Genomic DNA, 15547 nt, shown 5'->3' with positions numbered 1-15547 from the left:
TGAGCTCATTTCTGCAGAGCTGGGGCAGGATTCAGCTCTCCTGACTTCCACAGTCAACACCAGGTCTCTTCCAAGAGGGCACAAAAAAGAGACTTCGAGGGTAAAATTTATTTTATTCTAAGGTGACATCTAAACCAGCTCAGGAAAGTCTCTCCAAAGCCACAATAACTGGGTCTGAGGAGAGTTTAACCACCTCAGCTGCAGATCTCCACCTGGCAGATACTTCTAGAGGTGGAAAGATGTCCCACCCCAGTGCCCTATTTATGAGAATTTGCAGCTCATGTGAGAATATCCCTTTCTTCTGCCACAGATCTGCCTGCTCCAGAAGGTCTGAGATTCAAATCTGTCCGGGAAACATCCGTCCAGGTGGAGTGGGACCCCGTGAACTTCTCTTTCGATGGCTGGGAGCTGGTCTTCCATAATATGGTGAGGAAGCAGTTCCACGTATAGAGTGAAAAATTCTGGATTTTTATGTGTGTACTCACTGATTGTCCCATGTGTTCCAGAAAAAGGATGACAATGGTGACATAACCAGCAGCTTGAAAAGGCCAGAGACATCCTACATGCAGCCAGGTTTGGCACCTGGGCAACAGTACAATGTGTCCATCCATATAGTGAAGAACAACACCAGAGGACCAGGACTGTCCAAAGTCATCACCACAAGTAAGCACAACCTGTGTTTGTTCTGGTTTTAGTTGGCCACCATCAAAACATCTGCTGTTTAGGGGTTTTTTTAAACAAGAGAAAGTCAAGTTCTATGCTGGGAGTTAATAGAGGGGGGAAAGGAAATAGTGGAGTTGCTGATGAGTACATGAGGAGAAAGTAATTCTTCTCCACATTACCTGTTTGAAGCAGAAAGGAAATTTATGTCCAGCTAGAAGGTAGCAGGCAGTATGCTCTTTTATTCCTTTTTCACGACATACATCAGCAGGAACTGGAATTTCTCACTAGAATTTGTTTCACCCTGGTGATATTTGCATGGAGGGTGTGTGAAGGTGGGGAAGCTCACAGGGTTCCTGCTCGTCTTTCTTCTGGCAGCTTTTGATTTGAAGGAGTTTTGATGGATTTGCTTCTGATGGATTGATTTCATTTGGAGTCTAAAACTACAGGAACCAAAGGAAGGGCGTAAATGTGGATACTAATTTTAACTCTGTTCTGAATCACCAATTAAAGGCATAAGAGAATATGGGTGTTTTTCATGGCAAGATTTCTTTTAAGAGCCCCTTTTCCCCTCTTTTTTGCCTGGTAACAGAGCTTGATGCCCCCAGCCAGGTGGAGGCCAAGGATGTCACCGACACCACGGCTCTCATCACATGGTCCAAACCCTTGGCTGAAGTTGAAAGCGTGGAGCTCATTTATGGCCCCAAGGACACTCCAGGGGACAGGACCAGCATTGGCCTCTCTGAAGATGAGAACCAATATTCCATTGGCAACCTGAGGCCGCACACAGAGTACGAGGTGACGCTTGTCTCCCGCCGAGGGGACATGGAAAGCGACCCTGTGAAGGAAGTCTTTGTCACAGGTGAGGGGCTGGGAAGGTGCCACAGGGACCTCCCGTCCTCCTGTGCTGTTTGTGTCTTGTTGCTGGAGTTGGCAGTTACTGGTCAACACAAAATCAGCCCAGTTTTAGAGGTACACGAAAGTAGAGAATAGTTTCCTGTGCCTTTTTTGCCTTGTTGGCTTGCCAAAATATTTAGACAGCCCCCCCCCCACACAAGAATCCTAAATGTATTTTAAAATTGGGAATTAGGTTATTTTGTCTCTTACCCTAAATCCCTACTCAAAAAGCAAATTCCTCTGGATCATTTGTCTGTCTGATGAACTAAGTATCTTCCATGGTTCCTATTCCATCTTATTTCTCTTTGCCTAATTAGTTTAGAAGCAGAGAACTGGGGTTTTTTTCTTCTTCAGTTCTGCAAATATTTCCTGCCGTTCTTTTATAAATTTACTGTGCCCCTCAGTGATTCTGGGAACATTTCTGGGAAGTGTGGGTCCTTTAGCAGGTTATCAAGGCTTGGTGCATTAAGAGAGCTGTGAAGGCCTTTATGCCTTTTCATCCTAAAATACAGTTGTTATTTCGGAGCAGGATCTGAGGCTGTTGTAGGTGTGAAAAATGAAAGCTCATTGAATTTCTCTATAATACTCACTTTTTTTTGAGCCTTAGAGTTCTTTCCAGCCATGAATGCAAGATGTTACTGAACAAAAATTCTAGAGATGACCAGTTCTTTTTCTTTTTTCCTTTTGAAAGCTGAGGTATTTCTACAGGAAAGCAGTATCTTCATCCAAATCTGGTTTTTTTACAAACCTCATTTTGTAATAAAAGCTAATTATTACAAGTAAAAATGTTATTTTTGTCTCAGGACACAGAAGTTAAATTTCTTGAACTGAAGCTGGTGAACTCTGCTTTTCATGCTAGAAGAACTCTGATTTTTATAGTTAAGACATAACAGGATCATGTGAGAGGAAACTTTACAGGTCATTTCACCTTCTGAAAAGCGCTGTCACAAGAGACTGCTGTCAGGAGAGAAATATTCCTAATTATTTATTTATTGCTTGGTTGACTCCAGACCTGGATGCTCCCAGGAACCTGAAGCGGGTGTCCCAGACTGACAACAGCATCACCCTGGAGTGGAAGAACAGCCACGCCAATGTCGATAATTACAGAATCAAGTTTGCTCCCATCTCTGGTGGGGACCACGTGGAGATCACAGTGCCCAAGGGCAGCCAGGCCACAACCAGAGCTACCCTCACAGGTAGGGGATGGAGAGATTGTCACTAATGTCACATTGTTTTTGTCACCCCAGGGCACAGGACATGGAGAAACAATGTCCTTGTGACCACCGTACATTAGAGGGGCAAACAAATCTTGAGCGATCTCAAGCACATTTCTTTTTGGGACAAGAGGTTTCAAATTTGAAATTAGATTTTAGGAAGGAATTGTTCCCTGTGAGGGTGGGCAGGCCCTGGCACAGGGTGCCCAGAGAAGCTGTGGCTGCCCCTGGATCCCTGGCAGTGCCCAAGGCCAGGCTGGACAGGATTTGGATCACCCTGGGATAGTGGGAGGTGTCCCTGCCCATGGCAGGGGTGGAATGGGATGACCTTTAATGTCCCTTCCAACTCAAACTATTCCATGATTGTATGATTTTGAGTAGACCTAATTGAAGTAAAAGCCATATGAAATGGATTTACACACCTGCAGGTGGATAAGCAGCCAGCAGAAGGTATGTAACCATTTCACTTCCATGTGCATCCCTGAATTCAACAAGTCAGTTCCCCTAATTCTGAGCAGCTTTGTGGAAGTTGCTTCACATCCTGAGCTCAAAGGGCATTTTCATGTTCTGAGGGGGGATTCACTGGTGCCAGTCTGCAGCTTGTCAGCTGGAGGGTCAACAGAAACCTCAATTCTCTGCATAGAGGAAAGAAGATCTCTTACTTTGCATCCCTTCAGCCTTCCTTATTCCAAAAAACACCTGCAGGCATATTCCATGGACAAGAACTCATATTTCTTCTCCTCATCTCATAGGTTTGAGGCCTGGAACTGAATATGGCATTGGAGTGACAGCAGTGAGGAACGACAGGGAAAGTGCTCCTGCTACCATCAATGCTGGCACTGGTGAGTGTCCTGACCCCATTTCAGCTCTGCAGGTGGCAGCAACTCAGCTGGAGCCACTCTTTCATTTCTAAGAGATGCTGGAAGACAGATTTTAGAAAGTTCTTGGTTTCATTTTGCTACGTTTCACCTCAAGGAAATGAAAAAAAATCCCACAAAGGTCATGATCTCTGAATCTGACTTCTTTTTCCTGTTCCTCTTGATGTTCTGGGAGTTTCATCTCCAGGTGAGCTCCTTAATGATAATCATGCTTACACTGATCACTCTGGCCATCCTCTGTCTGTGAGGGTTTCTGGCAGGAATGGCAGTGGCCAAAACATTGATATGGCCAAAATGTTGATGTGACCAAGAGTGGTTGCAGTACTCCTGTCTGACCTTCCAACCCAGGACTTTTCACACGATTCCCCCTTTACCCAGGCAGATTACCTGAAGGCTTCACTTCTGCCTCTCGAGTGTAAGTGGGGGAAATTTGTTCTGGTTTTTCTGTTAAGGGGAACATCACCATCCTCTACCCATTTCAAAAGGTCCCAAAGGTGGGCCCACCCTGAGCTGCTTCTGGATCACCAGTGGAAATGTTCTATCATTATAATTCAGGACAGCTCATGCAATGACACGTAGAACTCCGATTTCTTCAGAAGGCTTACGTCAAAGTTTATTGAAAGATTCTTTTTATACAGTGTTTGGGTACAATGAATAAGATTGGTCCTTTAGGGCACCACCTTTTTGTAAACATCTCTACCAGTAAACAAGTTGGAAAAACACCAGGTGTCAGGAGGAGGATCTACAGGGCTTGTTTTGGGTTCCTCCTTATAATTTCCCAGGCTAGACTGAGAGAGTGTAGCCCTGGTTCCGCGCCTGAGATCTTTTGGTTTTCTGAAATTCTTTTCTCAGGGAATTTTCTGTAAACAGGAGAGATGTTTTTGTAACTGTACCTATGTTTTCATTCCTTTTCCTAGGAGGGACTTCTTCTTGATGTTCCTCTGGTCTGACCAATGTGATTGAAGAGGTTTGCCTTTGTTTCACCAATTAAATTGGTCTGTGTAAAATAGTATAAAAGGGAGACACATCCCAAAAATAAAGGAGTCATTTTCAGCCTTCTGAAGCTCGGAGTCTGTGTCATGGTGTAAAACAGCATCAAGCATCAAGAGAGTTCTGTCCTTGGCTTTCCCACAGGCTTCAAGGCACTGCCTGGAGCCTACGAATCCATCTTCTGACCACTGTCAGTTCCCACAGTGTTCCTCTAGAGATGTCTGAAAAACCATCTCAGGGCAGCTTCGAGACACCTCAACTTTGCTTTTGTCTCACCCTGTAGATCTTGACAACCCCAAGGAGCTGGAGGTGAGCGAGCCCACGGAGACCACGCTGTCCCTGCGCTGGAGGAGGCCGGTGGCCAAGTTCGACCGCTACCGCCTGGTGTACACGGGGCCCGGGGGCAAGAGGAGCGAGGTGGAGATCCCTGTGGACAGCACCTCCTTCCTGCTGCGGGGGCTGGACCCAGGCACCGAGTACACCATCAGCCTGCAGGCAGAGAAGGGCAGGCACAAGAGCAAACCCACCACTGTGAAGGGTTCCACGGGTGAGTGACAGCTTTTGGTGGTCGCTGGGCGAGGACCAGCCCAGGCTTGACCTGATTTTCTAATCCATATCTGGGGACAGCTCTGCCAGCAGGAGAGAGGGAAGGATATCTCTGTATTTCCCCCCCTGCTGTGTTCACCACCATGTTCCCAATGATTTCCTGCTCATTCTTTGAGAGGCCTCACAAAGAACTCATCCACCAGTCCTCCATGCATGTAGAACTCATTCTTTGTTTTAGGCCAGGCCGGGTATTTTTGTACATCATGAGCTTCTAACATGTTTTGCTTTCTACAGACAAAAAAACTAAGAGGAAGAGTAACCAGAAGGTGTTTAATATTGTTTGTTCCTGCCTAATTGATTCTCTTCACAGCAGGCCATCATCTCTCAGCATGGCCAGTGGGGCTCTGATGTTGCCCTGTTTCAGTTTTCTCATCCAGAAGTGGGAAAGGCTCCTGCTCCAATCTGGTTCCAGCCACCATCTCCACTGGGTACTGTGACTTACATTTGTCTGTTTCTGCCATCTCCATTTGTGCAAACCACTCCCTCTGACCATTACCAATGACTCATTGAACAAGGTTTTATCCTCTATGAAACATTTTGAGCCAAAGTTTGTTGCATAGAGAATTATATATCAGTATAGAACACAAGTAAGTCCTGAATCTTTAGGTTTCTCAGCCTAAATCCTGTGAGGCAAAACCTTAACTGCTCTAAGCAAGCAGAGATGGTGAAATCAGAGTCAGCTGGGCTACAGTTACTGTCCTTAGCAGATGCCAAGGTGTTTATCCTTTTCTCCCAAAAGACCATCTGTGAGGTGAGCACATGCCAGACATTGTGGATTTTACAAATTAATAACTACACAGCTTAAATGATCAAAGCTGGCAGTGTCCACACCTGCACAACCTCTGAATGCTTTATAGAGACAGCAATCCATCAGAGAGTTACATGGTCGAGAAACCAGCAGCCCTGAATGAGTTGTTTGATGCCCGAGTCAGGCCAGTGTCCAGTGCAGGGAAAAATTGAGAAGCCCTGAGGCACATATAGAAAAAAGGAAGCTGTTGGTTTGTGTGGCAGGAGTGAGCAGGCTTCAATGTTCCAACTTTCTCTTGGAAAACTTCTCCTCTCAACTGGAAGACTGAGAGATTTCAAGGAAGTCTGCAGAGATGGTGGAGAGGCAGAAACAATGTGCTGTGGAATCTCACAGCCTGGTCTTTGCAGCACTGGCTCCCAAAGCTTCACAAGGTGACTTTTTTTTCCCGATTTGCCTTTTAATTTTTTTTTTTTCTTTAGAACTACCCTCATCTGGCCGCTGTATTTGTTTTATGTCTTTGCTCAGAGCACCAGTAAACAAAGAGGGCTCTGCAGTGGGCTCCTGGGAGCAGCAGTTGACATAACCTGGCTCTGTGACCTTTCTCCTGCGTAGGAATGGACAAATCCAAACACAGAGCACAGGCAGCAGAAATTCTCTGGAAGCCTGGGCAGTACAAGACAAGTGGTCTCTCTCCAGTTTGCTTTTCCATCTATGCTCAAGACACTCCTCTTCATCCATGTTCCAGCACTTGGGAGGTCCCAAGTGCTCAGGCTAAAGCCAAACAATCTTGTTTTGCCCTCTCTAGTGGAGGCAAGCTGAAACATTCAGAGCTCATGAACCTCTAGCAAAGGACAAATCACAAAATCTTCCACAGTACAGGATGGAAGCTGCTGTTGCTTCTGTCTCTTCACAGGGAGGAAGTGCAGCTCAAGTAACAAAGTATTTTATAGCTGAGCTCCCTGATCCTGCACTCAAGGGATGGCAAATATTACACAGTGTAGTTTGCTAAATTTGGCTGAAAAGGCAAGACTGAATATTTCATATTTCCATTTGCTTGTTTGTCTCTTGTAGCTCCATGTAGTGTAATCCTAATGCAAGCATTGAGTCCTGACCCAGAGGAGCTCCCTGAAATGAGTATTTTTCCTCCAGAGGCTTCAGGAATACAGGAGAATTCCAAGAGGGACCTTGTGGTCCTGAAGGGAACAGACCACACCCAGCTTTAGGGTCTTGTGGTGTGTGAATACTGGAGCCTCCAGCAGTTTTGGGCTGGAGTACATGGAAGAGTCACAGCAGAGCCCTGCCTGCCCAGAGAACCCCTGGGAGCTGGGACTGACAGCCTCCAAACCAACACTTCCTATAAAATCAAGGTGTGTGGATTGGCTGGAGAGCAGCACTCTTCTCCTCTGGGAGCTGAGGCTACAACAGGAAACTACTTTCTGTTATTAGTGGAGGTATCACAAGGGTCCCACCCAGCATTGCATGAAGGTTTGACTCAGAAATTAAAGAAAATGAGACATTTTACTCCTTGGAGGGGCCTTGCCTTGAGCATGTCCCCTCAGATCAGCAGCTCATCTGCAGGGTGAGCACGTAGCCCAGCTCTGGGCAGCCCAGCACTCAGACTGCAGCTTTGTTCTCTCCTGCTCTGCTCCTGGAAGCCTGCCTGCAGAGCACAATGTGGGGCCTGGAGCAGGATGGATGGCAATACATCAGCCATGAGAGGCCTGGGGAGATAAACAAGTGAGCATTAGAGAAACCAAGAGCCAAGCTCAAATTCCTCTGCTGAAGGACCCAGATTGGGCAGCAACTGTTGATGAATCGTGGATGTGATACTGTCTTGCCTCTGGAAGTGAGTTTGTACAGCAGAGCATGGCTTGCAGGAGTAACTTTTCCATTCTGCTGAATGTTTTTCCGAAGATTTATGCTGTTTACCAAAGGCCCTTGTCCGTGTTGTGCGTCAGCCCCTCTTCCTCTCCTGGCTTCTCCGAGGCTCAGATTGCGCCACCATTTTTATACAAACTCAAAGAAACATTAGCAAGAATGATTAGGTGAGGCAGTTCCATGGGAAAGTGCAGTGCTGACCACTGGGAAACTAAATTTGCCAGGGAAGGTTGTCCATTTGTTCAGCTGAATCCTCTTTGAAACCTGGCTCCTGAGCTCAGGATGAGGATTTTTAGTGGTAGCTGCTCCAGTATTCCTGGCTTGTGATGTGCTGCAGTGGTTTCTTCATGAAATTCAGAGGTGCACGGGCACTGCAAGTTCAGTTCAACCAGCTGGTTAGGAGAGAGGAAAGTGGTTTAGCCAAAGGGGACTATGAAGAAAACCTTGCTGGGTCATCATGTCTCACATGAGAGATTAGGAAAGATTGGCTGAGAGCCCCCCTTGGGGAATAACATAAATTCCCAGATTCAGAAGCGAGAAGTAACACAGGATACTGCTTGCTCTATCCCAGGAAGTTGGGGAAATGTCCTGGCAGCACACGAGCATCCTTTTTAGTAAAATCACCAGAGAAACATTCCAGTGGAATTCCTCAAAAGGCCAACAACACACCACAGACATATGCAGCCAGGCTCAGCCTGGAGATTTTACCAAGAGATATTGAGCTATTTCCTAAGCTGACAGTAAGAAGTATTCCAGCCTGGGAAGGAGTGTATGCTTGTTATCCATCCAGTTTCCCTTTCACACAGCTTTCATCTCTGTTCATTCATCTCACCACTGAATCATTCTCTGGCTGTCACCCACACACCTAAAGCTCCCAGAGCTCTCTGTTTTTCCTGCCCATCTATTTCCCTTGTTAAATCGGGAGTTGGAACTCCACTGCTCTTGTTATTCTACATTTTGTTTTTCCAGATTTTCCATTATGTGTTACAGCATTCTGCCTGCTAAACCAAGAACGCTGATACTGTCTGTGGTATCAGAGTATTTCCCATGTATTCATATCATTCTCATTTTTCTATCTCCTGTTTGTTTGTACGCAAATCCACATATTCCACTGATACAGATGAATATAAGGTGGGATATATCTGTGTTAATATCTATGGTAGAGGGCAACCAGCCCTTCTCACCCACAAATTCATTTGTGGAGTCATTAAGTCCAAGGTAATAATCAGAATTACATTCCCTATGTTCCATGGGCCAACCTGTACATGGCAACCTCCATGTAGCTGCCAAAGTTGGCTCAATAAAATAAATCCACTTGTGAATCCAGCAAATTTCTGGATTCAAATCTCACACAGGTGGTTGGTCCCTCAGGTTTTTTATAACATGCTTAAGCTGCTGCTGCATTTTCCATCCAGATTGGCGTAACCAAATCCTTGTGTGGCTGTGCTAGAACTGGCACAGAAATGCGGGGTGGTCAGGGAAAATGAGGGACAATGAGGGAAAATGAGGGAAGACGGGAGGCCAGTTTTGACTGATCTTACACAGGGTTCTCTCACACACCCTCAGTACATCAGGAGTGTAAGGACGCCCTAATTTTATTTTGCCTCTTGTATTTTTGAACGTTTTATCTTCAGTTTCCAGTCCAGGGTTCATGGCAGGGTTTTGTCCTCAGTTTCCAGTTCAGGGCTCAGTTTCTCAGGGGACCATCCAGGCACGGAGCTGGCCCTGTGGGATGCACTGCTGCTGTCTCCTCCCCACTGGGCTGCCCACTCTTGTCCTCAGCAGGAACCCTCCCAGTAAAGCCCAACCACCTCTGGGCCTGTTAACTGGACAGCTTTTAGACTAAACAAGTGCCAGTACTCCTGATGCCATCATTTCTCACCTGTTCCCAAAGTCCTGCTTGGCACCTGCTGATGCACGAGCAGCTGGGAGTTTCAAGAGGGTTCCAAACCTTCCTGCTTTGTTCCAGTAGCTCAGCAGCCCTGGAGCAGTCAGGTAACAGTGCTGGCAGTGGTTTACTGGGGAAGAGGGGATGATGGCAGTGGTGACCACTGTAGCTGTGCTGGTGTGATGGAAAACATGGTCATCTGCAGGCTGCAGCATAGGCAGGGCTTGTTCAGGTCATGGCTGGGCTGGTTTAAGGGCTAAAGCTAAATCAAGAATATCAGTGACATATGTAAATATAAATACATATATATTATATAAATGTAAATCACTCTTTGCCTTACAGGCTTCTCTCCCTCCTGGAGGTGAGCAGAAAACAATGTTTTCACACCTGTATTTGACCTGAGATCATATTTACAAGATAACATTTCTGCATCTCTTTGAAAACATTTCTAATTGGATTTTGCTCCTCTGAAAATGTATTTCTTTGTGATGGATGTGTGAATTTGGGGGTATGTAATGAATCCTGAATACATACTTGTGCTGAGTTGATGGATGGTGCTCCATGACTTGCTCTCTCTTAATTGAATGCAAGTGGAGCATGAAAGCAAGGAAGTCACTGAGGTGTGAAATGGTGTGGGTTCCCACTAATGAGAAGATAATTCTGCATGTCAGAGAAATCCCCTGCCTGGGGCCTTGCGGCTGGGATCAGAAACACGTTCCCTGTGATCTCCACAGCTCTCAGATTTCCAGAATCCGATGCTCTGCAGGATATATGCGCAGATCATTCGGCATGTTGAAAGGCAGGGTTTTCCCCTTTCAATTTCTTGAGATCTCCTATAAGAAATATTTGTTAAGTTCTTTCTATCCAGCTTTTAGGCAAGAATGTGTGTCCCCTCCACTTTTTTCTGCATGTATCACAGTGGAGAACTCCTCCAAGTCTGTTTTTGGTAGGATATGAGGAGCCTTAGCATGTTTCTGATGTGATTTCTCAGCCTGGGTTTGGACGTGTTTGTGATTTTTGGCATTAATTCCCCTCACGGTTCGTATTAGGAGCATTCACTGATGGGTGTAGGAAAGACAAAGGGCATGTTTGGATGCTTAGGGCTCCAATGTGATGTAAATGAGCAAAGTTCTTTGGAGGCAATCAAAGAGAAGTGATTTTCATCAGCTGAGGATGTGCCAGCTCCCTGCTGGAGGCATTCCAGCTCCTCTCTGTTTGCTGGTGGCTGCTCTGGATCTGCTGCTGGGGCGGCTCTGTGAGAACCGGGGTGTGTGTGCTGATGCTCCCTGTGCTCGAGGCCTGGATTCAGCCTCCAGCACCAGGAGAACTCCTCAGTTTACTTTGTTTCCAGAGTTCCCAAGCACAGCACACTGAGCGTGTTGGAGCAGCTGTTAACTGTTGTTTTGGGGTTATTCTCAGGAAATTTTAACTCGCAGTTTACCTCTGGTTAGCACTTCTGGCCACCACACCTGGAGAATCAATCAGTGCAACACTGTTTGATCCTCTCAGCTCTTTAACATCCCCCAGCCCTGGGCCTCCTGCTCTGCTCTTAGTGTCCCCTCACCTGCCCAGCTCAGAAGTCACTGGGCTCTTTGTGACCTTAACATGACCCACTTAAAATTTCCAGTGGTTTCACCCTGTCCCGGGCAGCACAGGATGAGGTATTTGATCAGTTCCTTATCACTCTGAAAAGCCTGTCCATTTTAAACAGAATGCAGGAAATATTTTTGCTGGGAAATCTTTGAGAAAAGAAATTCCCAGTCTCCCAGCTGGCACACAGTTCCCGATTAACCTCTTTGGAAGTACTCAAAGCCAGTTCTCTGGGTCCCTGGAAGCTCTTGCTGCTACAGGTATTTCCCGTGGATTCACAGCCATCTGTTCCCTTTCTGGTTCAAAACAGAGAACTTCATTCCCATATGGCTTTGGTCTGGATTTTAGGCTTTGTGAGTGATGCTTTTCCTCTTGGTTGGTTTATTCTTCCTTTTGCATGGGATGAAACTCTTACAGCTGTGGAATGAGAGCCTTGAGTGGTGCAGGAAAATGCCCCATGCAGTTTTGAAGGTGATGCAGCATCAAATCTCTTTTCAAATCGTGCAAATTTTCAAATGCAAAGAGAGGTGCTGATGCATCTGCTGCTGATTAGGAATGTGGGAACAGAGAGATGCTGCAGGTGCTTGTCTGGATTGTGCTTAACACAGGAGGGGTTTGCAGCGCTGGCACGGAGGTGGTGATGTCAGAAAAAAAAAAAAAAAAAAGATTGTGACACACTGGGGGTTCAGCTTTCCAAAAACTCCCACCTCTTACCCTTATTCCATGAATTTCATGAGGTGACAGGGCTGAGTTCAATAATGACCAAAGGATCATTAGCAAGAGTGATCAGTGTGAGCTCAGATCTGGAGACTAAGGACTGTACTTGTCCATCCCTCAAAACTGAGTTTCCAACACGAACTAAACTATTTATGTAGAGATACAAAGATTATTTCACAGAGTCAGAATGGTCTCACCTCTCCATGGTGTGTTCTCTCTGCTTTGTTTTGTTTTTTTCGTAAATAAGAAACATCATCCCTTGATCTTTACCATGACACTGTGATGGCTTTGCCATCTGTGTTGGATGCTGGGTGGCTGAGGATTTTGGAGGTCCCCAACAATACTGTCTGGTGCATGATTCCACAGGAGAATCCCTTGGTCCCTGGAGAGCATGAGAGTGTTGTTTGCTTTTCTGTCTCAGACGTGCATGAAAAACAAATGGCAGGAAAAGGGGCTCTGCATCTTGGAGGAGAATGAAACTGAGCATTTTCAGAGGAATTGGAATTCCTTTTATCCTCTGATGGTTCCTGAATTACTTGCTATAACCAAGCTTCTATTTAAAAGATTTACCATTACTGTAACTTTAGTTTCACTTTCATTTTAAGGAAATGCATTTGTTTTATTTATTTTTGTTGCCCCCAACAGATTGTGATCTCTGATACAACCAGTTCCCTTTCTGTCCTGCTTTCTCTGTTCCAGATAACAATCTTATTTTGACAGAATTCATATTTTACCTCAATGAATTTCCTTTCTGTTCCTGATAAGGGAAGACAGCTCTGGATTAATGCATTTCTTTTATTGTTGTTGAACATCGTCATCATGTCATAAACAATCTCTTTCCTTCTAACAGGATGGGAAAAGCTCAGCAGAACTTGTGTTCCTGAATAGTAGCAACTTACTGATTTGTTAATGAATTTTCCTGAAGATATTATGATCTATGAGTGCTCAATCTCACAAAATCCAGCCCCAGCTGCCTGCCCAAGGCTTTGAGCAGTCATGCAATAATCACTCTTGTTTTGCAGGGAGAAACTTTCTATGAGGGATGCTGCTGAGCCTAAATTTCATTTATTTCAGGGCCCCCTTAGCTTCTGTATTACAATATGCATGAAGCTGAAGTTTACAGTTGACAAATCAGATCCATTTCCCTCCATGCAGCCTCTCTTACAAATTCTCAGTCATGCAGAATGGGATTATTCAGAGACACTCTGGTCTTACAGTAACACTTATGTGGCAGCAATTCAAGTAAATCAGAAGGGTGCTAGAAAATCATCAGAGGCCACAGGTCAGTGAGAGAGCCGACAGGAGTTTCCAGGCAGAAAAATCAGGCAGTGCTCTCTCGTTTTCCCATCTGGCCATTGATGTTAAGGAATCAGTTGTATCTCCATTGTAACAAAGAACTTTCCATTCTTACCCAGCACATGACCTCAACTTTCAGATTTAACAGCATCAGAGTTACCTCTGATGGCTCCCACCTTCCCCTGTGGGGTTTGCCAGAATGTTAATTTCTGTGAATGAACAGTCTGATTTTAGATTAATATCAGGAACCCTGAAAGTCCTGTCTCCACCCACAGGAAGGTTTTGTGGGTAGAATAATGTCCTAAAAAAAGACAATTCCATTCAAGACATGGCGGCATTTTCCTTTTCTTTATTGTTTTGTGTTAAAAACAGTTTGGAAGCATAAGCAGCATCCTTCAAATGGATACAATTAAAAGCATAAATATGTGAATCCTGACTACTCCAAACCCTTTGCTACCCTTACAACACAGTTACTTCAGAATGGTAAATACTGAGTAAAGCTGTTGTAGTAATACCTACTTATCTCATAGGGAGTTGTAATTAATGTTGACAAAACACTCACAGCTGTAAGATTCGCTATGAGCTGCTTTCTGTGAGCAGCCTCTAAATATTTATTAATGATTACAGTCCTTCTCTCACAGTTCTGTTTTGCCATGTCTCCAAAGAGGCTTTACTGAAGTTATCTGAGGCAGCTGATAATGCAAATATGTGGAGGGGAGGAATCTCTGTGGCCCTGATTAGATGTGAAATTCATTAACACAGATCCTCGTTAAATAATCCAACATCAGCAGCACTCTGCAACCCAAGTAACAGACTGACTCTCTGTCCTTACGCAGAGGAGGAACCTGAGCTGGGAGAGCTGTCAGTATCCAAGGCTGGCTGGGATGGTTTCCAGCTCACCTGGACAGCATCAGACGGGGCCTATGAGAACTTTGTCATTCAGGTGCAGGAGTCTGGCAGCCCCGAAGAGACCCGGAACGTCACAGTGCCGGGGACACTGAGCTCTGTCAATGTCACCGGCCTCAAGGCCAGCACTCCTTACACCATCACCCTTCAGGGGGTCACTCGGGGCCACAGGACCAGTCCCCTTTCTCTTGAGACCACCACAGGTACCTGTCCTGCAGCCCCACGTTGTTCCTGACAGGGATGTGGGCAGCTCTTGGGAGTGCTGGGCGAATCCTGCTCGCTGCCTCAGCCTGAGCTCGGGAAAGCTTGGCTGAACATCCCTGCCATGGAAATGCCTCGTGGTCAGGCTTTCCAGAGCTTCAGTGCCCTGGTGCAGCCCTTCCCTCCCTGCTTTACCCCAGCCCCTGCCTCAGAACAGCTTTTGTTTTTGTTCCCTTTCCTCTCTTACCTGGCTGACACTAACAGCAAAACCCAGCTGGATGTTGTACCTGCTTGGGAAAGGCCAGGTTGCCTGGGAAAATTATCAAAATCTTTCCTCTATTAGCCCAGATGGTCAAAGCCTGAGAGTGTGGTCAGTTTTCATCCTTCAGAAGCTGCCTCTGAAATTCTGTAGTAGCTTCTGTGTGAACTCAGACTCAGCATGGTAAAGTTGTGTGTACCTGAGTCAGGGCAAGAACAAATACCTTCTGTATGTTCTGATATAGGAAAGGACACAAATTAATTCCTAATAAGTCAAATAAAATATATTCAGCCATCTAAGATCATGAACCAGTCTGATTGGTCTGAAAAAGATACAAGGCAAAAGATCTAATTAAGCAGAACTTCCTTGGCATAAAACTGGCCTGAAGGGAGGCAGGTGAGCTCTGTGCTATCAGGAGCTTGCATGGAACTCATCAAGGGCCCCAAAATCATTTTCTGGCTGATCATGTGAAAGGTCAGTTTGAAATAAGAGCTTATCTCAGGCTTTGACCATGAGAGACAAATGTGTATTTACATGTCTGCTGTGCGGCTCTCTGATCCTCCAGGTGTTATGACAACTGTAATGAACAGTGTGAATTAATTGGCACTAAAGAGGCACCAATGGCCTTTCCTCCAGATAATTCCTTGTAGACAATTTCTGCTGCCTCTGGGCTCCCCTACAGCCCTTTGCAACCTCCTGCCCCTGTGAGAGAGCCAGAGCTGCCTCATGCCAGCTTCCCCCCAAGCACATATTGCCCCGCACAGAAAGGGGTGAGAGTACCTGTGAGAACTAATCAGAATTAAAACATGAAGGGCAGCA

At 45.6% G+C, this 15547-nt stretch overlaps 1 protein-coding gene across 3 annotated transcripts in view; it reads left to right on the top strand.

Moving 5' to 3' along the window:
* TNC (tenascin C) overlaps positions 1-15547 on the top strand; it is a 74094-nt gene that overhangs the window by 28770 nt on the left and 29777 nt on the right. For 2 of the 3 annotated variants that reach the window (XM_066201058.1, XM_066201057.1), the window contains exons 5-10: positions 311-426; positions 507-663; positions 1253-1522; positions 2568-2753; positions 3524-3613; positions 4923-5186. In XM_066201058.1, the coding sequence (XP_066057155.1) occupies positions 311-426; positions 507-663; positions 1253-1522; positions 2568-2753; positions 3524-3613; positions 4923-5186 (1083 nt within the window). Of the gene's footprint in view, positions 1-310; positions 427-506; positions 664-1252; positions 1523-2567; positions 2754-3523; positions 3614-4922; positions 5187-14198; positions 14472-15547 lie in introns of all 3 variants that reach the window. The other variant, XM_066201060.1, reaches the window with a different exon arrangement.

The sequence above is a fragment of the Chamaea fasciata genome, unplaced genomic scaffold (assembly GCF_029207755.1).
Source record: "Chamaea fasciata isolate MVZ Bird 193981 ecotype frontalis unplaced genomic scaffold, bChaFas1.0.hap1 SCAF_20, whole genome shotgun sequence".
Classification (NCBI taxonomy): Eukaryota; Metazoa; Chordata; class Aves; order Passeriformes; family Sylviidae; genus Chamaea; species Chamaea fasciata.
This window is presented reverse-complemented; position numbering and strand designations above follow the sequence as displayed.